The following is a 22,763-nucleotide window of genomic DNA, read 5'->3' on the forward strand; positions in this document are numbered from 1 at the left end:
CAGAGAAAGACAGATACCATATGGTTTCACTCTTATGTGGATCCTGAGAAACTTAACAGAAACCCATGGGGGAGGGGAAGGAAAAAGAAAAAAAAGAGGTTAGAGTGGGAGAGAGCCAAAGCATAAGAGACTCTTAAAAACTGAGAACAAACTGAGGGTTGATGGAGGGGTGGGAGGAAGGGTAGGGTAGGTGATGGGCATTGAAGAGGGCATCTTTTGGGTGTTGTATGGAAATCAATTTGACAATAAATTTCATATATTAAAAATAAATAAATAAATACATACATACATACATAAATAAATAAATATTCAGCCCAGGCAATGCCTCCTAGGCGCCTCTCCCGACTCTCCTAAGGTAGCATTGAGCACCCTGTCTCTTGTGCTCCTAATGTCTTCTGTTCATAAGTCAATATATTTGTTTCACTTATTTATTTTCATGTGTGCTTCTTGCAGCTCATGTGTGATTTGCTTGAGGGTAGGCACTGTATCTCATTCATCTTTGCATCGCCAGAACTCAGTTTCAATGCCTAACAGAAAGTGTCTGCGTAACGAAGTTTTGTTGAATTACACATCATCCCAAACCCTGTTCTAGCTGAAATTATGTATGTGTGGTCTCTTGAGCCTACTTAGGTTTCCTCGTGTGGAATACCTAAGAGGCTGTATAATGTAATAGTTGAGAGCATGGATTTTGGAGGCAGACTGCCTGAATTTAAATCCTGCCTCAGCCATTCTTTAATTGTATGAACATTTTGGCAAGTTACCTAAATTCTCTGTGCCTCAGTTTCTGCCTATATAAAATGGAAATAATAGTTACTGCCTTGCTAGTGTTGTTGCGATGATCAAACATGTTTTTACCTAAAAAAATTCTTGGAATAGAAATTGGAAAATGCTAAGCACTCACCTATATTAGCTATTGTTATTATCATTACTTCAATCAATGTATTTTATATTTTTAATAGTAAGAAGTAGCATGATTTTACTGAAATGTTTTAGGACAGTGTTGGAAAATCTTAAAATCCTATATTCTAAACCTCGATGAATGTATTTAAACTTCATCTTACTGGGGCTGCCTGGTTGGTTCAGTCCATAGAGCATATGACTCTTGCTCTCGGAGTTGTAAGTACATGTTGAGTGTAGAGATTATTCAAAAATGAAATCTTTAAAAAAACAAACTTCATCTTCCTATCAGTTTATGAGAGCTGATTTTTGGAGGAAATTCATGCCAAATAATATTTCCAAAATTAGGTCAGATAATAATTATGTTCCCTGAAGATTCCAGAAACAATTAATATCCAGTTAATACTAGTTCATCCATTTCTGTTTTGAACATTTTTCATCTTGTTTTCTGTACAGAGAAGCAGCACCAGCCCCAGGTTTTTTTTAGTTTTGCAGTCAAATAAGCATATCTGGTGAAGAGTCTTCCAGCCTTTAGGAGATTGATAATATTTTCCTGTGACATGGTGATTATCACTTACTAAAGTTTGAATAGTAAGTACTTCAATTGATCTATACATTTCAAATTGTTGGATTTGATCTAGTTACAAGTGGAGAGGAAAAATTCAGAAACCGTCAATAGCATCAAAGGAATGACTGATATATAGGCATTTATTTTCCTTTTCCTTCTCACAAAGTGGAGAAGATTCTAGGGTTAGTGTCTCAACCACATATGTGGCTAAATCAAAGCCTTACATATCCTTTACAATACAATTGCCTGAATATCACCACACAGCGGCATCATAGGATTGGGAAGCAGTGCCTTTTATGAAAGCCATCACACACATACAGTTGTAACACATCAGATCAGAAAACACTTAACACAAAATAAAATGGCTTAAGGATTCAACAGTGCTGATCTTTCTAAAAAAATTTTTTTCCTTTTGGAAAGAAAGCCCAAAACCTTTGAACTCATAGTCACCTAAAGTCTGAGGTTAGCTTGCCAGTAACAGGTTTGAGAGATGAGAGCTAACCTCAGGGGACAGATGTTTTCTTTTACAAATAACATCCCCATTATGTATTGTTCTCCACCACCCACACCCAAACGACTGTTCGACCTATGAAACAAACCGCGACAGGAGCACAGATAACCCCAGCCTTCAGGTCTGTAATCTGATCGTGGCCATCGGCAGCCAGAAATGAGTTTCTTTCTAATCAGCCTTCCATCAGTCCCCAGTCACTCATATAAAGGAGCCTGGGGAGGGGACGATTCTCATTGCTCTTTCGTCAGCACCAGGGTTTTGGACAGAGCCTGGAGCAGTCGTCTATCTTACTCCCCTTCCGCTCTGTCTCCGCCAGCGCTGCTAACTGCCCCTCTAGTCCCCCCTGCTGCAGAGAAAGAAAATTACATCGGGATCCATGCAGCCGGCAATGATGATGTTTTCCAGTAAATACTGGGCAAGGAGAGGGTTTTCTCTGGATTCAGCAGTGCCTGAAGAGCATCAGATACTTGGCAGCTTAACAGTGAGTACTGAGTAGCTGGCACTCTAGACGAGTGTTTTCTAGGGTAGCCATCGTTTTATCCTTGCCATAGGGACACCTGATATAGACCAAGCACACACGCCTCAACTTGTTCCTCTATCATCTGTATACCCTGCTTGCCTGCTGTCTGCCTTCAGTCTTTCTTCTCCATAAAGTGGGTATATTGATCGCTATGTTCTCAACTTCCTTTCCTCAAAGTTTATAAGTAGAAAGTAAAGAAGTTCCTGAACATCAGGAACAAGAGGTTGTAGGAACCAATGTCTTATATCTACAACTAAACAGAGTGTGTAGAATTTTGAAAGGCCATTTATTATGAGTAGGAACAGAGAGAAGAAATTAAATAGATTTCTGTGATTCCCGCAAGATTATTGTGTCTCCTATACCTCTAACCATCTACAAAGCTTGTTTTTTTTTAAATACAGAAGTAATGTTTTCTATTCTTGCCTATAGGTGCTGATTATTGGAATAAAAGAAAGTCTGGTTCCTTTCAAAGGTTTTCCTGCTTTCCTCATTACCCCATTCCCCCCCCCCCCCCCATTTTAATTGACGGAGTAATGAAAGCAATATACCACTTGCTTCAGTATTTAAGATAGTTTTTGTATTGAAATACTAACAGAATAAAAAAGGAAACATTTTGTGGGATTTTAGATCCTGATTTGAGTTAATAGTCATGTGATTTAATAAAAAAGACAATGAACAGAAAAATCTATTCAGATTCCTAGTGATTTAAAATATTAAATACGATTTCATTATTATAACCTCAGAGTTCATCAAACCAATTACAATTCAGTCTGTGTCATAGAAAGTTCTGTTCCAACGTTGTAGCTCCAAACATGTGCCAGAAGGTTGTATTGTACAATGCATTATTAGTGGTAAAAGTGTTGAAAAGTAATCGGGGTAAGTTTTATAGAACTATTTAAATCAATTTGCAGAAAGGAGACCAAAAATGTAAATAGATTTTTTAACATCTAAATATCATGAATATTTGGATGAGATATTACACTGAGGAATTTTGAAGTCATAATGAACTGCTAGAAGGAAAACAAAGAACTCAGAGTTATGGTTAATGTATGACCCTTTTGTATAAAAAATTCTACTTAAATAGGTAAGATCTGTGTTAACGTTATGTGGTGAGGATAAGGCAGATGTTGAGTGAGAGTGCTGTGGCATTTGAGCCTTTAATGACTAAACATACTGTCAAATGCCAATGTCTGCATGAACTTTTTCTCTTTCAAGTCATATAATAAAATATTCATTTCCATGATATAAAAATCTGGTGAGTGAGGCAATGTGAAAATGTGAAACATGTAAAAATAAAGCTGGTAGGGAAATCAGAGAAAGAGAGTGACAAGTCCCTGTTCACTGGGTACATATCAAATGTACTTTTCTCAGTTACGTGAGAAACTCAGTTTCCTGAGACTGGTCTGATTGTACCAACTTACTACTTGCCAGGGAGAAACATCTCTGTTTGCTCAAGTCTTCGTTTGCGTATAAAGAACACAAAAAAGTACAACCTAACTTCACGTTGTCTTTTACGTGAAAGTTCCCAGCTTTTTTATTCTGTATTTCTGACAATGTGATCCATCCAAGTTTCTGAAATCTGCCATTTTTTGTCTTTAACCAATAGGGCTAATAGTCATCACTTAGTCCTGTGTTACAATATCTTGAATGGCTAATGAAGTGTTAATCATGTTCAGTTTCTCAGATTTTACTCTTTGCTTCTAATGATTAGCTAGTTTTCCTTCCTTCCTTCCTTCCTTCCTTCCTTCCTTCCTTCCTTCCCTCCTTTCTCTCTTTGTCTCTTTCTTTTTCCCTTCCTCCCTCCCCTTCCCTTTTTTCTTTTATTTGTGGCTGGATTGTAACAGCCACTTTTCAGATATTATCGCTAACACAGATGGCCTTAATTGAATATGCTCCTCTGTGTTGAACTTGTGCAGATATAGATTCACATTGACAATGTGGATCTAATTGCAGAAAGTAAGGTTATCAATTTCAGTGCGTGTCCTGACATATTTCAGAATGAAATGGGTAGTTTATTTTGAAGATTTAATTTAAACTAAAATTATTGTTGTGAAAAATGTTTGGTCTTAATTTTTGTTTTATTTACTAATTACTAGAGTTTCCATATTATGCAAGTAGGCTAACAGACCAAATTTCATGCTGTAAAATAAACCTAGAAAGAAAAGCAGGAATTATTTATATATGAGACTTTATGATGGTCAGATTTTTGTTACTATTAAATAAAGTGAACCAAATCTGACCCCCCTGGATCAGATTTCAACCACTGAGGGGTATCTTAGAGCACTTGGAAAATAGTGTCCCAGAATACATTGGATCAGTATTTATGATCAAAAGTTATGAGTTCTGTGGTAGCTTCTCTTTGAGTGTATAGGATTGCTGAAGTTTCTGGCATATGAATGGAATATCTGACAAAAACTCTAGTTAGGGGAACTCTGGAATCCTAATCAATATTTGTGTGTGTGTATGTGTATGTGTATGTGTATGTGTATGTGTATGTGTATGTGTGTGTATTTCTACCTTCTTGAAGTTAAATAAAGCTAACTCTGGCAAAAATGATGATAAAAAAAGCAGCAAGGGGAACAGCAAAAGTGAAACTGGTCCCGAAAGTGGCAAGACGGCTGTTGTCTTCTCGTTGAAAAATGAAGTTGGAGGATTGGTAAAAGCGTTGAAACTCTTTCAGGTAAATCTAAAACATCATTACATAACTTTAAAAGTGACCATGTGCCCCATTACAAACCTGTCCTCTGCTGTGAAACATCACTGAATCCATTTCAAAGAAACCAAATTTCATGAAGCTTTACAAGGGAAGTGTGTCTGCCAAACAATGAAATGAGCAGATTTGCATCACCTATGTTTTATTAATTCTGAGTTAGCCTCTTAGAAATTCCTCAGACTATAGTCATAGGAAAGTCAGTAATTAAAAATGGGAGTCTCACACCTGAAAAAGCAAATGCAAGAGGAGCCAACAGGCTATCTTTAAATATCAAGAGCCTGCAGCCTTATTTGATTTGTTAACATTTGAGTTGTGTGCATGTTCTATGAGCACATTTATTGCCTAAAATGAGATACATAAGGAGAGGCACTTGGTAGTTTCCTATGCCTCATTGTTTCATGAATTTAACGTCTTTTGGAAAGATGAGTCAATCTCCCCATATATAAGCTAGGGCTAGCTCTATTTTATAGAAATGTAGTAGCTTTTTTTCCAGGTCCAATTTGGTGACTTGAACCCTCAAGAAAGAGCCTGGTTGAGGGGGAGGTTAGAAAAGCCCAGAAACACTGTTGCCCTCTGGAAACCTGATGGCTACCTTACTCTTCAGCAAGCATTGTCCCTTACAAATGCATCTGGTTTGGGGGCACTGGCTGCTGATTTGGGCTGCAAGATAGGGAGCCCAGCTCTGTATGGTGCCTAGGGCCTGTCGGTGCAGTGGAAAGGTGATTGGAATTGCAGTCAGAGAATTCAGACTTGTGTTCTCCTGGTTTGGCTAATCACTAGCTGCTTCCTAGCTTCAAGTTCTTCATTTGTAAAGTAGCGGTAATCATTCCTACCAAACAAGGTTGTTGTGATACACTAATATGAGTGAAAGGGCTTTGTCAAAGTGTACAGATAGGATGCCTTTATTGTAAGGTCTCTTTGATGACCATAGAGGGGGAATTAGCAGCCTCATTTGGCAAATATTTCCTTGTTCTCTCTTGACCTGGAAGAAAGGATCAGGCCCCATTAACAGTGGTAATGGAAATCTGGGGAAATATTTTACACATAATTGTATCATCCAGGGCCGTTGCCATTCAGTGCCCAAAGGCAGGCCAGACTCCCTGGAGAAGGAGTTAGCAGCCCAGAGTTTTCACTAGGCCATCAGCTAGTCATGGGGTCAGAGCTAAACCATTTAACCCATCCAAACCCCAGTTCCCTTGTCTAAAAATACCTACTCTGCTTCAACCAATGGACATTAAGAGCCCAAAGTGACACAGCATGTGTGTGAAGACTCTTGACCTTAATATTAGTCTTACCTTTATTATCAGCCGATTTAGAAAATGTGGCGTTATTGTAAAGGTTAATAAAAACAGAAATAGAGTATCTAGTTTCCTGGTCACAGGACTACTTTCTTTATACAGGGGAGGATCTGTTTGATTCGATCTTACTCTGTACTGGAAACCACCTATCCTGCTCCCGTGCTGAAAATTCTGAGACCATCCAGGATTGTATGAGGAAATGTGAATTGATAATTGCAATATACCATCTGGTGTGATAGGGAGGTTTTGGCTTATTTAAGGGCAGGGTAGGGCGGAGAGGAGAACTTAGTCTTCAGTTAACTCAGGGGAAGGGTGGACAGCATCGCTGGGCAAATTTCAACCTGATAAATAAATTATTAAATTGCTGCCCTCCCTTGAACACCTTATTGGAAGGAGAACTTTACCCCTGAAATCCGTCACAGGGTGAGGTTTGCAATGATGTATCCTTGCATGAAACTAGTCTGGAGGTTGCTGAAACAGAATAGTTGATAAATGGTCCCATTTAGGTGTGTTTTTTGGTTGTTGTTTTGTTTTTGTTTTTGTTTTTGTTTTTGCCTGTAGAGATACTTTCTTGGCTGCTTTTCTTCCTTTTCTTTTTCTACAATGTGGGTTACACTTTGGCTTGTGTCTCCCAACTATCAGTCGTTTTCATACCACCTGCCAATGTCTGCCTCATTTGCCTGCCATTTGTACCATGTACTTATTTTTTCAAAGATTATTGTGTTTTAAACTTTAACTTATGAGGAAAACTTATACTGTTATAAAATCAGGGATTCGAGGTTAGTTATGGTTTTTTTTTTTTTGAAACATACGAAAATAAAAATATAAATTTGGGGATCATATGATGATATAAACTAATTTCTCCCCTCCTACACCCCCCAGCGGGATGTGGGCTGTTCAAGAAAACAATGATATTCATAATTATAATACATTTTATAGGGCCCTGTGTATGCTCTTTTATGCCCTCTTTTTTAAAAAATAAGATGGGAAAAACTATATAGTGTTTATTTCCATTAACAGAGGTAGTGGTTGGAAACATTTCCATGTTTTAGTCAACCAGAGAGCAAGGAGTTGGTCTTTTCCTCCTCTGTGGGCACTTAGCACCTGTTCTTAAGAGTTGAATAAGAACAGCCTGTGGCGTCCCTTTTATTGTGCCCTGAAGGTAATTTAGAGATGTTGCTTACATTTCCACAGGAGAAACATGTCAACATGGTTCATATCGAGTCCAGGAAATCCCGGAGAAGAAGTTCAGAGGTTGAAATCTTTGTGGACTGTGAGTGTGGCAAAACGGAATTTAACGAGCTCATTCAGTTGCTGAAATTTCAAAGTACAATTGTAACGCTGAATCCGCCGGAGAACATTTGGACAGAGGAGGAAGGCAAGGCCAGCTTCTCCTTGTTGGGTGATTTAGCAATCTGAGAAATGTTGCAAAGAGGAAAATGCAATCTGTGAGCTAATATTTTTGAACTCGCACTGTGTTTCCAACAGAGCTAGAGGATGTTCCCTGGTTCCCCCGGAAGATCTCTGAGTTAGACAAATGCTCTCACAGAGTTCTCATGTATGGTTCTGAGCTTGACGCCGATCACCCAGTAAGTGTCCAGTAAGATCCATTCCATGCAGGCTCTTCCAGCTCCACGCATGTGCCAGCCAGTGTGCCATGTTGTGTGCTGTGACGCTTTATTGTAGAGCAATTTATTATGTATTCCCCATCACGGAGAGCAGACTTTCAAATGATAAAGCTTCCCTGTACATATGCGGTGGCTGGAAGCAGATTAGAAGGATGGCATTTCCACATAACATTTGTTCTTAAAAGGATTGGAGAGAGGAGGAGATTCAAAACCTTGGAGAATATTTCTGTAGTATTAGACAGCCTGAGATATACTTGCAGATGGTGACCCTTGGAAAAACGATGAACTGAAATTGATCACCCCTTTGAGAAATGAGGGAGGACTAGGCATTATGGGGCTCAGTGAGAGAATAAAATTCTCCTCGCTATTTTCCTTGACTGGAGGTAGTTAGGAGCAGAGTAATGTGGTGGGCTTCAGTCTCAATGGAAGGGCAGAGGGTTTTAGAATGAGGTTGTGATGGAAAACACATCTCTTCCCACATCTACTCTGAATCTATTTACCACTATCTCTCGTCTATTCCAATAAAAATGGCCACCTGTAAAGAAATATGATACGTAGGTAAGCATTTCCCATTATTTCCTACCTCCCCCTTTACATCAGTTTTTATTTAACACAAGAGACCTGGAACTTCTTTATGGTCAGAATGAAGTATAGTTAATAGTCTGGGAGAAGTAAGCAATGTACTCATTTGTTACAAGCACTTTTTTCCTGGTGCCCCTTGTCGAAAAATGGGCAGATAAAAGAGTGAAACCCAAGCAGATCAGTCATGTTTATGGAAGGGCTTTGCAGTCTGAGGGTAATGGTGTACAGTTATTCCTTTATTTTAAACGGAAGAAATCTAGAAATGTGACAGTGTGACTATACTGTATGCAGTGGTTTTGCAAGTGTGGTCCCAGGATCGGCCCCATCAACATTACCTGGGGGTTTGTTATAACAAGCCCACATCTAAGTTTGAGAACCACTGCTTTAGAGGAAACTATGACAACTTCAATAAACAAGGAAATTTTCAATCGAATTAGTCATTTCACGCAATATACCAGTTCAAACCAATTCATAATATACCATTCAAGTAATGGTCAAACAGACCTAATTCAATTGCATTATTTTCAAGAAGCTGAATTTATCCAAAGATGTGGTGTGTTACATTTGCCAGTCTAAAATTTCAGAATAATTCACAGTAACTCATGAGTGACGCTCCCAAATGTTAGAAAAACACTCAAAAGTGCCTTTAATAATCATCCATTTGTTATCTTCCCCTTTCCCACTTCCAGAAGAGTCAGAATTAGCACAGACGCCTGATTTAAGAGTTTAGCAGTAATGGGACTTTCCGGATACCAGCTGTTAACTTGCAGGATGACCTTGGGCGAGTCCCTCTATTTTTGCACCTCAAATTCTTTATGTAAAAAGTGGAAATAAAATTCTTATTGACCTCCAAGGGGCGTTTGAAAAGCCTACTTAATAAAACAACTGGAAAGCATTTTGGCAAGAGTAAATGCTCAATCCCAGGGATGGAAATGCTGTATCATTCAGATCAGTGCCTGGATAGTAAATGAATTTTTGCTAACCTCGTATTTCCAAATGTTCCCCTTAGTCTAGTTTTTAAATTACTCGACCTGGAGAAAAGGGGTCAGCTTTGTTAGTGGAGCAACCACAGGAACCACTGACCTTGCTTTGAAAAAAAAATTTATTCCGATACTCAGTGTGAATTTTTCTGTGTTTAATTCTGTTCTGTTATTCCTAATTATACCTACTTTATGATACCTTCTCTTATTTTCTGTGCAGCCAGTTGAAATAATTGCAAGTACTTAGCAATCTACTATCTCACTCGTCATTTTTTTTTTTTTTAATCACATGTATTCCTTTTATAAGCACGCCAAATGTTCGTTATGCAAAATCTGGTATTGGTAAATTGGTGTTTTTCGTAGGTTATTATTTGATGAGCACGGAGAACGTTGTCTAAGGACTTTGGGTGCCTGGGAGTAATCTCAGTTTCAAGACAGGGATTATCGTGTTAGGATGGCACTCTTGCTCTCGGTTGGCTTGGAAGGAGCTGGGATGGGAGAGTCAGGTTGCTGAGGCTACCTAGAAAGGGTTAAATATCTATCTAGGTCAGTGTCTCTCAAACTTTAATGGACAAACAAATCACCTGGAGGGTCTTTCCAAAGTGCAGATGGGAGTTCTGGGATTCTACGTGTCTGGTGAGGTCCCAGCTGAGGCTTTCACTGGGGGTCTGCTACACTTTGAGTAGCAAGGATCTGGACTGGGAGGGTCTCTCAAAGTGTGATTCATGGCCCACCATAAAGTGCTTATTAAAAATGCAATTCCTTGGAGCTCAGCCCCCTGAATCAGAACTTTCAAGATGGACCCTAGAATCTGCATTTGAGAGGATTTGCAGGAGATCCTGATGAGCTCTAGTGTTTTGAGAACGAATGTTGTAGCTCAACAATTGTCAACCTTAGCTTTCCATTCAAATAATCTGTGGAGAATTAAAAAACTACTGAGGCCAGTCTCACCTCAGAGTGCTGAAATCAGAACCTCTGGGAATGCATCTAGGTTTGGAGTATTATTTGTTTATTTATTTTTCTTTTAAATGTTTATTTATTTTGAGAGAGAGACAGAGAAACAGAGAGACAGAGAGAGAGAGAATGTGTGCATGAGCAGGGGAGGGACAGAAGGAGAGAGGGAGACAGAGAATCCCAAGCAGGCTCCTGGCTGAGCATGGGGCCCAAGGTGAGGTTTGATCTCACCAACCATGAGATCATAACCTGAGGTGAAATCAAGAGTCAGATGCTTAACTGACAGAGCCACCTGGGCGCCCTGGAGTATTATTTAAAGCTCCCCAGGGGATTCTAATATTTCACCAGCGTTGAACGATTTGGGAGAGCTGCTTGAGTGCCAACGCACACTTGGCTGAGCTCTTTAGGGTACTGGTTGGGTCTTTAGTTCTCCTTGATTTAAATGGAGAGAGGAAGGATGGGTATGCGACAGATATTCGCTGGGGACTAGGGTTGCCAGCTTTAACAAATAAATATATAGGATGCCCAGTTAAATTTGAATTTCAGGTAAATGAGGAATAATTTCCTGGTATGAGTATGCTCCAAATATTACAAGGGTGCCCTCTATTTTATCTGGTAACTTATCCCTGCCTTCAGTCCAGAATAGATGGCCAAGGAATTCTTTGTCCCTGTAATCACTGGTGTAGCTGGGGTCTCTTTTATTTTGCTAGTCCACAGCTCCAGCCTAGAAGCTCTGGATCACCACTGGTGTTTTCGTAACCACTGCCATCCGAGGCTAATGAGGCATGATGAGTAAATCACTCTCTTGCATGCCTGGGAAAAGGTGCAGGTGTTTGCCAAGGAGAGGCAGTCGAGAATCTTTGGGAAGCCCAGCAGACAACGATGCTTGCAGGATGGTGTCTGGTTTGGCAGGAGCTGGGGAACAGGTGCTGTGCTTTTCACGTGACTCTTTTCCCTTTGCCAGGCCTTCTTTCCTCTTGAGTAATAAAGGTGCTTGGAACTCGTCAGTTTTAGCATCTTGGGCTGCTTGGTATCACTAGGGAGTTGAAACTTCTACTTTCTCGTCGAAAGCAGGAGACCCATTTTCAGGTCACAGACGCATTTGTGAATGTGGTAGCTATGGTCACGTCATTTTGCGTGTGCACATTATAAGTTTTCATAAGCCTGCCTGTGAATACTGGTTTGAAAATTCCCAATTCATAGCAGAAGAAAGACAGCACCAGCTTCTCTGGTGCGGGTACTTCATTTCTGCAGCGTGTTTGGGTGATCTCACTCTCTCTGTGTCCCGCTATTAGGAGTGCTCTTCTGAGAGAAGGGCTGTTGGCAGTGGAAGTTCTTTACCTCAGCCCAGCAGACAGTCCTGAAGGCCAGTTCTCCTCCAACCATACAAGAGAACAGAATGATTTTCTCTGAGTTTGACGTTCCTCTGACCAGCCCACCTTTGCAGAAGCATGCTAACCACAGCAGGGGTAGTCTAGGCCTTTGTGGGCCTGTCCCAGCTCTCCCCTCAGAGCCAGGGATCCCAGCGGCCCGTCTTGCCTGGCCTCCATTCTCAGAGTGGTCACTGCTTCCTGGCTACCTTTTAAGGTTGCAGGGGTTGCAGACGTAAGAAGTTAAATTGAAACAACTCCTTCTGGGTTTCCAGCAGTTTGAAGAAACAGCCCCAGAAAGAATTGATTGAAAGTACCTGAAGGAAAGGAGAATGGAAAGTCTGTTGACAAGAGGAGAGATTCTTGAGTAAACCAGGAGGTTCCTCTCAGTAGTAGTCAGCCTGACAGAACAGTGGCAGACAGGATGTTTAATTTCCCAGGTGCATGATGATGAATAAAAGTCCTGCAGTTGCTAACGACTAAAGAGCATCACGGGAAGTCACCGTGGAATGGAACCAACTTGCTATGCTGCGCATGAATCCCTTATGATCGATTTTGCATTGTGTGGCTATCCTCCTAAAAAAAACAGCAAAACCTCTTTAATTCATGCTGATTTGGGGATTCCGTGATTATTCTGAATGATAGGATTTTTAATAAATGTGCATTTATTGGTTATTTACACAAAATTACATTTAGGTTAACTTACTGAGTAACCTGTTAGAGGGACCTGTTTTAATGAACAGGGTAAGATTGACTTGTGATTAACATCAATTACATGTAAATGATACTTGAACACCAAAGGGTGTCATTCACTTTAGCCTGAATTCCCGCGCATCCCAAATTAGTACAACCCAAATTTAATGAGGTTTTACTGTAAGCACAATTCGCTTCTGCCTGTGTCATCAAGATGGTCATCCAAGGATCGGATTTACATTTGAATTGAACACTCAAGAAACACCCCAGTGATTTTCTTTTAGGCCTTCTGCAGCTACTTTTTGGTACTTTGTTAAATAACTTAATCTCTTTTTGTTTAAGGGATTTAAGGACAATGTCTATCGACAGAGAAGAAAGTATTTTGTGGATGTGGCCATGGGTTATAAATAGTAAGTACCTGTGCAACTCTTTTCTGTGACTTGTTGCTGGTGAATTAGGGAAAACACACACTGTGCTAAATAGACCTGTCTTGTCTTCACTTTACCTTGGCTAAAATGGCAGGCACAAGCCATTTTAAATACTCACCAACTTTGTAGGGTTTCAATGCCAACACTGATGTTTGACATGCAGGTATAATTGTAAAATAATGAGTCCTGCAGGTCACAGGCCAAGTGCTACATTTTCACCATTGTCTTTGCTGCTTTACCAAGACAAGGTGCCGTTTTTATATACTCTGTAGGGTCTAGAAAATGTGTTTAAAAAATTTTTTTAATGTGTATTTTTGAGAGACAGAGACAGAGCGTGAATGGGAGGGGGCAGACAGAGAGGGAGACACAGAACTGGAAGGAGGCTCCAGGCTCTGAGCTGTCAGCACAGAGCCCCACGAAGGGCTTGAACCTACGAGCCATGAGATCATGACCTAAGTTGAACTTGGACACTTAACCAACTGAGCCACCCGGGCACACCGGAAAATGTGTTTTAATTTTACTTTTGATTTGACTTGTCAGTAATCTCCTTCAATGTTCAGTTTCCCCAGTGAAAGTAGAAGATTCAGCAGGATTGGTACAAGGGTTCATGTAAGCGGCGTTAATAAAAAATACATGTGTTTGCTTTACATGGAAAGGGAAATTCGCTATAAATTGGAGGGCTTATGGAAGACTTTCTTACCTAATCCCAGATTAGGGTGGGGATAAAGTTGGAGAACCTCAGGATTGGGGTTAGGACCATGCATAATGCATGGTGCTAAGTAGCAGTGACAGGATGTTTGAGACCAGTAATGATGTCACCTGTTGACTGCAGGCCGTGTGTAGGAAAATGGAGTGGATGTTAGGATATTCTGCTCACATTAATAAAGCTCGTAGACCATCACACTGCTGCCTTTCCTTTGGTGTGTGATCGGCTACATGAACCTTGTCTTCAGAACAAAATGTAAATCCATACCCGATAGGAGAGATTCTTTCTTATTTTACTTGTGAGTAGTTGAGAAGCTTGACTGTCTGTGGGGCAAATTTTCCTTGGTGAGAATTTCAGACATTTTGTGTGTTTTAGAGAGTATCAGTGTTTGCTTTACCCTTTTCCTCTTTTTTTTTTTTTTTTCGTTAAGGAATATAACACACAGGGGCTTAAAGCAAAGTCAAACAAAGGACCCCACATCACACCCATGATTGGATCAGTTGTTGGCTCATGTATAACTTCCTTTGTTGCTTTAGTGCTCTTCCCTTCCTCCTTCCAAGACCCAGACACCTTTTGTTCTTTCTCCACCATGTTTATGATCCTAAAAACCAGAACCACTTGGCACATGCTTTTCCACATGTGTCTCCTCCATTTTTTAAAATGTTTATTTATTTATTTTGAGAGAGAGAGTGAGTGGGAGAGAGGGAAAGAGAGAGAATCCCAAACAGCCTCCTCACTCAGTGCGGAGCCTGATGTGGGACTTAATCCCACCACCCTAGGATCATGACCTGAGCTGAAATCAAGAGTCAGAGGCTTAACTGACTGAGCCACCCAAATGCCCTTGTCTACTTCATTTTTATTTCCTTTGTTCCAAGCATCTTTAAAAAAAATTTTTATTTATTTATTTTATTTTTGAGAGAGAGAGAGAGAGGAAGAGAGAGAGAGAGAGAGAGAGTAAGGGAGGGACAGAGATAGAAGGGGAGAGAGAATCCTAAGCAGGCTCCACACTGTCAGTATAGATCCTGATGTGGGGTTCTATCTCCTGAACCCTGAGATCCTGACCTGAACCCAAATCAAAAGTCAGACACTTAACCGACTTGAGACACCCAGGTCCCCCCGCCCCACCCCTCAAGCAGTTTCTTGACCGCCTTTAGCTTCATGTGACTTTCTACCCCCTCACAATGTCAGCATACATAAGACTTGTCCTGGCCCAAGCCCGACCTCCTGCCCCATTTTTACCCTCAGCACCATCACTCACTAGCCCCATCTCCCATTGTTTCCCAAATTGCTAAGAGGGGACTCTGATGGGCTGAGCTCACTTTTTCACATTAGGGTCTGACGAGTGATTGTGAGACTTAAGATTTGCTCCTCTTGTTTCACAGATTGTCCCCAGGGGAACCATGTCATACATGGGTCCTCAGAAGGGGGGGGGGGGGGTGGGTGGGACAGATCACTAGGGCATGAACTCCCCAGGACATGATAAAAACTCAGTGCTTGGCAGAGCCTTTTTTTAAAGACAAAACAGATGGATAAATATGTATTTTATGCATAGATGATATATGTATTATATATGTGAAAATATATGTATGTACATATATGTATATATGTGTGTGTGGATATATATATGTATATGTATATATAAAGGGTTTTATTAGCATAGTGATCAAGGATCTATCTCAAATGTTACTAATTTCTTCTTGGTAGATTCCAGAAACTGAACAAAGCAAGCTGATATTGTGGTGACACTGATAGAATTGGTATATATGAGTCAAACACTTTCAAAGAGCATTGATAATGGGGAGTGTTTGTGTTTTAAGGAAAATATATTGACATGGAGAGAAGAGGCAAAGAACATGTAGTGAAAATGATGGAGGGTGAGGTTCTCAAAGCACTAACAAGAGTTTACATTCGCCACCTTCCCTTAGCTAAAGAGTAAAATTGAGTTGCTGTGTCTATGGAAAACAAAAGTAAAAATTGGTGGTTGGAAATGGTGGACATTTTTTTTTTCCTGCAAAAAGCTTATTGTTTCCATTGGGTCCACTACTCAGGAGAAGGCTCCAGGGTGGTTAAAAAGCTGCCTAGTGCCTGCAGGAAGGGACTCAGGCAGAAGCCTTGGCACCAGGGGATGCCAGAGGGCCTCTCAAAGAATGAAGTTTTGGAAGAAATACCTATGTGGCCCAGCCTGGGGGGCCGCCAGCCTGTGGAGTTAGCCAGGTGGTTGCCATCTTCTTGCTGAGTTTCACCTGCTCATTTAGGGAGTGGTTCTCTAGGAAGTCACAGAGCTGGGGTTCTGTGTTGGCAGAACCTGGGCATGAGCTCCAGAGGGCCTGTTTCAGGTTCTTCTCCAGAACCATGGCAGCTTCCATGGCACCCAGGGTTTAACCCACTCACCCTGGGATGGCTTCTGTGTGTCCTGGAAGAGGGCCAGGCTGCTGTGTTGTTTTGCCTCTTCAAGAGGTACTGGACATCCTCGTGCTTCTCCTTGGCCAACTTGGGGAAGAAGTGCTCTGTGCCTTTCAGAGCCACACGAGCATGGTGGAAATAGAAGCCCAGAGAGAGGTAGGTGCAGGAGGCCAGCAGATGCATGCCGACCAGGCTGTTGATGGTGGCCTCCACCTCGGTGGAATAACTCTGACCAAATTGGGAGCTCAGCATTGGTGGGCGATAAACAGGCTATGCTCAAAAGATGGTGTTGGCTGGTTCCAGAGGCAGAGGGTGGCTGAGAAGATGATTCCAAAGGTTATGTATGAACGGAAAAGAGGTTGGAGGGTGGTGGGAGCCTGGGTCTGCTCCATTCAAACGCTATTGCAACAGGACACAGACTTGCAAGACCCGCAGCTGGAAATGGTGGAGATTTTACACAGAGAAGTCTCTGGATGGAGCTGAAACATTCCAAGATCTGACCCCTGTTTGCAGGGCTAGGGGGTGCTTAGTTTCAAGGGCCCTGATGTTCAAGAAGCTGAGGTTGGCAGGAAACCACCAATTCATCATTATACAGGGAGAAACTACTCTCATATGACTCACAAAACTCCCTGTTGTCATGACTCCAGAGAGGCTAAATGCTAACCTGAATGTTATTTGGTGGATATAGAGTCAAACCAAACGGTGTTTAAGAGAGTCTGGAATCCAGGGGCATTATAACCCTCTCCCGGGACAGTGCTGAGTCCAGATTGACTACCTCTAACAACAAAGAGATTAAAAACAACAAAATGATTAGAGCACTGGAGCCAGACAGTCTGGGGTTCAAGTCCTGACTCCACTGCTTCCTGGCTGGGTAATCAACCTCACTGTGCCTGTTTCATCATCTAGAAAGTGAGTCTCCAAATACGACCCATCTCCCAGGGTTGTAGTAAGGATTACTGAAGAGAAGGCACATGTTGTGTTTAGCACAGGCCCTGGCACACGATTTGTGATCGTGTCACTTATTATTATTACGTCTTCCCCCTTCCCTTTTGTCACAGTCTGTCTTCAGTTTCCAGTTGAACTATTATTGTTTAGCTCTTTAGCTATGTTAATACCATGCTGCCACCTTAACAAATACTGTAGCTCAAATGTCGCAAGAAGTAATCCTTAGATGAAAACGACTTCAGTTCCCCATTTAAAGACTGTTGCCTATACCAAAGCTTTCTGGGCAGAGCGACATCCTTCTTTAGGGAAAGATTTCATAGAAAGCAATCATAGTCCCATTTGTGTGTGTGGGAAGCTGCCACAATACAGATACAGATCGTCAGTTGCCTTGGTGCTTCTTGTAAGTTGCCAGAGTGAGGAAGATGCCTATCAGGAGAGGTTAGATCTGGAAAGCACAAACCCAGGACCTGTGGAAAGTAGAGAGAAAAGAATCATTCCTTAATGCCTTTTATGTCATTGCTGCTGTGGCTTCTCTGAATATGAGTTTGAGGATAGCTAAGGGCTAGCTATTTGTGTGTGTGTGTGTGTGTGTGTGTGTGTGTGTGTGTTTATATATGTGTGTATGTGCGAGCGTACACACAAACCCATGGAGTGCTGGGGCTCAAGCTCGGGTTATGGTGCGTGTGGGTGTGGGGCACAGGTGGTAACGAATCCCAGGTGGGCCTGGCCCATTGTCTCCAGTTTGCCATGAAGTAAGTTAGGTTTCCTTTCAGTTTACAAAAAATAAAGATGCAATTTCTAATTGAAATAGGCATTTTTCTAGTGCTGATGGCTTTCTGAGAGCAAAGGAAAAAGATGTCAACACAATAATAACTTAAAATAAGCTCCTTAGAGTGGCTTCTGGCAGCATGCTACAATCTGATTTTCCAATCCGAAGCTTGGAACCTCCAGTCTGAGAAGCAGATTAGTTAAAATTGACGTGGTCCTGAAAAATCCAGCATGAGATGTCCCAGCAAATTAGTCCGGTGATAAAATTAGGGGCCGTTCTGACAGGTGGAGAGCAATTCAATTCCCCTTAATAATTAGTTAAGGCTTTCTGGACCCTGAGCAGGCAAATATATGGTGAGAGATACAGACAGAGATGGAGTACCGATGGTTGGGGTTGTTGTAGGGATTGGCACGATGTAGTGTGAGGTGCTGAGGGTTTAGGGAGGGAAGAGAACTGAAATGCAGAATAATAGATATTGAAACCATGGCCAAGAGGCCCTCCGGGGGATTCGTGTTGAATACTGTATTTTCTGTGATAGTCTTGAAAGGATAAAGCAGGGGGAAAGAATCAACACAAGCAGAGAAAATGAAAAAATTCCAGTCTATGATGAAAAAACAGCAGGCTCAAAGTGTGCATTACCATGAACCCGAAAGAGGAGAGGGAGCAGGGAAGGTGTCGGCACGCTGAGAACCGTCAATGGGTGCCACTCAGGCGAGTCTCTGATTGACAGCGCTGCTGAGAAACATGATTGATTACCCAGAGGTCCACCACTGCCTGCAGACATGCCTGAGCCGTGTGGCCACGAGTGTCGGGAAGGCCTAATTGCCTCACCAATAATAGCAGAGGAAAACATTCATTAGTGCAAATACTTCTCCATAGAAGACCTGAGAATGAACGCCCTGGATTGAGAGGGCACTGTTTCTAAAATCCTGTGTGAGAGAATGCGAATCACCCCCTGTTCTCCCCAACCCAAATAGAAGAAATTCCTGGATAAACAGAAAAAGAAGTACCCCTCGATTAGATGGTGCGATGTGCGTGCAGACTGTTCAGAGAAAATGGAAGTGCGTGGGGGGCAGATGGCATGTGGAGGAAGAGAAAATTATGACTGTGATATGGTAGCTGTTAGGTTTGTCCAAAACTATCCAGCTTTCTGTCATTGGCACCTTCATATTTTAACCTTGGCATTAGCTTTGCTGCATTTCTGTAGCTTTCACAATTGCTAGATTATTGGGTAAGAAGAATCAGCAATACATTTTTTTTCAATTGACTAGAAATAAAAGCATTTTTCTTTGAGGGCTATTATAACGATTATTCCTCAACAGTATGCATGCATATTTAATTATATTTTTGGTGTGTGGGGGGTGGGAGTTATGTCAATCCATCTTACTCTCTTGGAAAGAGGCCCCGAGCTCTGACTTTAATTATGCCACTCTTGTTTGCTTAAATTGATTTTGAATATTATTGTGATTGTGTTTTGTTATGGATGTACTTTCTTCTGGTTGAGATTAAGGAAGTACATGAACCTTCCGTCCTTCTCAAGGGGCTACGTCCTCTTTTATTTATTATTTATTTATTTTTAGTCCATGGAATCTGAAATGTAAATAGGTAAATGCAAAGTCAGAGGGTGAGGTAAACAAGGGAGATTCAAAACGGTCAGAATTTGCTTCAAGCTGGAAAATTCCCTGACCTGCCAAGAAAACTCATTTGACTTCAAATGAATTCAGGGAACCACTTCAGTCCATCTCGCAGCCTTAGTTTTCTCCTCTGTGAGTTGGGGATAATACTATCTCTTCTGCCTTTCTCCTGGGAGTGTTTTGAAGATTCAATGAAATCAATGGAACATTGCCATACAGTGTACTTTATTCTTATCTCTCTCAAAACAATAATCAAAGAGTCTACACCAAAAGCCTGGGGTTTACTCAGACTCCTGGCCCACTTGGAGGGCCTTGGTTGCTTTCTCTGGTTTTTCTTTCAACGTGGGAGGCAGTGTGTGGTGTGCTTAAGAGTGCAGAAGCCTGGGGTGAATTCCGGCTTTAAACACTTGCCAGCTGAGTGACTCCTACAAATGATTTGTCTTTTATGCCTCAGTTTCCATATCTGGGATACAGTGGGTAACTCTACTACTGCTTTTTAGGGTTGTTAAAAGGATTAAGTGAGCTAATATATTAACAGTACTTAGAACACCATACAGGAAATGCTGCATAAGTGCTTGCTAATATTATTCTAATTTTTCTCACTTCACCTGGTCTCTCCTTTTTGTCTACCCGCATGTTCCAAATCTTTGTATTACCTTTTGGTTAATACCCTTCTCCATTCCCCTTGGCCAAGACTCTCTTTAGGCCCTGAAATTGTCTGATTTTTTTACACTGTATTGGTTATTTATTGCCGTATAACAAATGACCCCCAAATTGAGCAGCTTAAAACAACAATTTACTATCTCACAAAGTTTTTGAGGGCCAGGAATTAGAGGGAGCTTAGCTGGGTGGTTGTGGATCAGGGCCTGTCATGAAGCTGGAGTCAAAGTATTGACCAAGGAAAGCTTAGGGCTGGAAGATCTATTTCCAATACGGTCATGCACGTGGCTGTTGGCTGGATGCCAAAGTTTCTTACAACATGGGTCCCTCCGCTAGGCTGCCAAGTGTCCTCAAGATGGGGCAGCTGGCTTCCCCCAAATCAAGTGGCCCAAAGGAAAGTAAGGTAGAATCTACCATGCCTTTTGTGACGTAGCCTCAGAAGGGACATACCATCACTCCTGATGTATTCTCTTGTTTTCATTGCCCAACCCTGCCACCCTATGGGAGGGGACACATGGGATAGAGGCCAGGAGTCAGGCTTCACTGGAGGCGAAGGAGGTTGGCTGCCATATACCGAGGTTGTGTTCAATTTTATTTCTTCAAGACCCTCTCGAACAGCTCCGCCACACTGGGTCTAGTGTACTGTCTGTAGAAGTCCTCCTCATGAGAGCACAGGTGTGGCAGCACATGTGGAAGAACGGATAGACTTTGGAGCTAGAGGGAACTGGGTTTGAACTCCTGCTCCACCAAATATGCTCGGGGGCCATGAGCGCTGACCTAGTCTCTCTGCGTCTCGGTGCTATTACCTTAAAACAGGCACGATATTTACCCACCTTGTTGGTTGGGGGGATTACCAGTGATTACAGGGCCCAGGTGCTGGCTGGTGTAAGCTGGGGTTGCATCTATAGTAGATGTGATTATTATTATCATGTGTTAAGTAGCTGGTGTTCCTCGAATCTGTGTAATCATTCGTTAAGCTCATTTAAAATGAATAAAGGACCTTAAGGAGTGAATAAATCAGGGAATTTCAGGCTCCATGGTGGGCTGGGTTAAAGGAGCTTTTCAAAAATATATGTGTGTGTGTGTGTGTGTGTGTGTGTGTGTGAGTGTGTGTGTGTGTGTGTGTGTACACTTTTCAGTTTCATGTAACTCCTGCATGCAGCTCGCTTCTTCAGTTGAAACATTGGCCCTCTCCAAGGCCTTCCCAGGCCAGTGAGTTTCAGCTAAGATTAGAGGGTGCGGGTTGCATCTGGACTGTGTTGGCTCAATCCCTGAATGGCTGATGGTGGTAGGAGTGTTCACTGTAGATACCACTCAGTTGGCATATTCGGGTAGTTTTTGCTTCTTTCAGTAAAATTCCTGCCATGTGCTGGACACTGTGCTCAACACTTTGCTTATGTTTGCTCATTTAACCTCACAAAAAAACCTTTGGGATAGGTGCCATTATTGTGCTCATTTTGAAGATGAGAAGACTGAGGTTCAGAGACCTTAAGAAATCTGCTAAAGGTGACACAGCTGATCACGTTACTTGCATAAGCACCAGCCGTGGATGCTTTAACTTCCCTGAAATTGAGCAATCAGTTGAAGAGTAGGAAGAAAAAAGCAAATATTGTAGGCCTGGGTTCGTTTCCCGGATGACCAGAATAGATTCTGAATAAGGTTGCTTACAGGACTCTCAAGTGTACTTCTCTCTCTCTTTTTTTAAATTTTTTAAAATGTTTTATTTTATTAAAAAAAATTTTTTTTAACGTTTATTTATTTTTGAGACAGAGAGAGACAGAGCATGAACGGGGAAGGGTCAGAGAGAGGGAGACACAGAATCTGAAACAGGCTCCAGGCTCTGAGCCGTCAGCACAGAGCCCGACGCGGGGCTCGAACTCACGAACCACGAGGTCATGACCTGAGCCGAAGTCGGACGCTTAACCGACTGAGCCACCCAGGTGCCCCAAAATGTTTTATTTTATATTTGAGAGACAGAGACAGCATGAGCAGCGGAGGGGCATAGAGAGGGAGACACAGAATCTGAAACAGGCTCCAGGCTCTAAGCTGTCAGCACAGAGTCCGATGAGGGGCTCGAACTCACAAACTGAGATCATGACCTGAGCCAAGGTCGGAAACTCAACCAACTGAGCCACCCAGGCCCCCTCAAGTGTACTTCTCTTAAAGACACTCTCCATCGTTGCTCAAGAAGCCATGTCTGTAGCAATGCCATGTGACATAGGTGATATCATACACAGGTCGAAAATAGCAGTCACAGAACTAAGACTTGGCATTTTAAAAAGTCATTCTCTTTACAGAATTCTCAGCATATTTGAAATGCACAGTTCTTGTATGTGTTCGGTTCACTTAAGGCTTTATGGAGCCAGGACTTAAACCAGCCAGTCTGACTTCAAGGCTAAGCCATGTCACAGGGTGCCTGGAACATGTACCTGGCCCTGGCGAGGTAGAGCCATGTCCCAAACTGTGTAGCAATTTCGCCCGGCCTGCCAGGTCCTGTGTTCTTC

At 41.8% G+C, this 22,763-nt stretch overlaps 1 protein-coding gene and 1 pseudogene across 2 annotated transcripts in view; one reads left to right on the forward strand and one right to left on the reverse strand.

Moving 5' to 3' along the window:
* The first annotated feature begins 2,352 nt into the window (after nucleotides 1–2,352).
* TPH2 (tryptophan hydroxylase 2) overlaps nucleotides 2,353–22,763 on the forward strand; it is a 103,411-nt gene continuing 83,000 nt past the window's right edge. The window contains exons 1-5 of one of the 2 annotated variants that reach the window (XM_042944641.1): nucleotides 2,353–2,458; nucleotides 5,007–5,176; nucleotides 7,702–7,885; nucleotides 7,996–8,096; nucleotides 13,057–13,124. In XM_042944641.1, coding sequence (XP_042800575.1) covers nucleotides 2,353–2,458; nucleotides 5,007–5,176; nucleotides 7,702–7,885; nucleotides 7,996–8,096; nucleotides 13,057–13,124 — 629 coding nt within the window. The remainder of the gene's footprint in view (nucleotides 2,459–5,006; nucleotides 5,177–7,701; nucleotides 7,886–7,995; nucleotides 8,097–13,056; nucleotides 13,125–22,763) is intronic. The other variant, XM_042944642.1, reaches the window with a different exon arrangement.
* On the reverse strand, nucleotides 16,017–16,503 carry LOC122223953 (annotated as a pseudogene).

This window comes from Panthera leo, chromosome B4 (genome assembly GCF_018350215.1).
Source record: "Panthera leo isolate Ple1 chromosome B4, P.leo_Ple1_pat1.1, whole genome shotgun sequence".
Taxonomy (NCBI): domain Eukaryota; kingdom Metazoa; phylum Chordata; class Mammalia; order Carnivora; family Felidae; genus Panthera; species Panthera leo.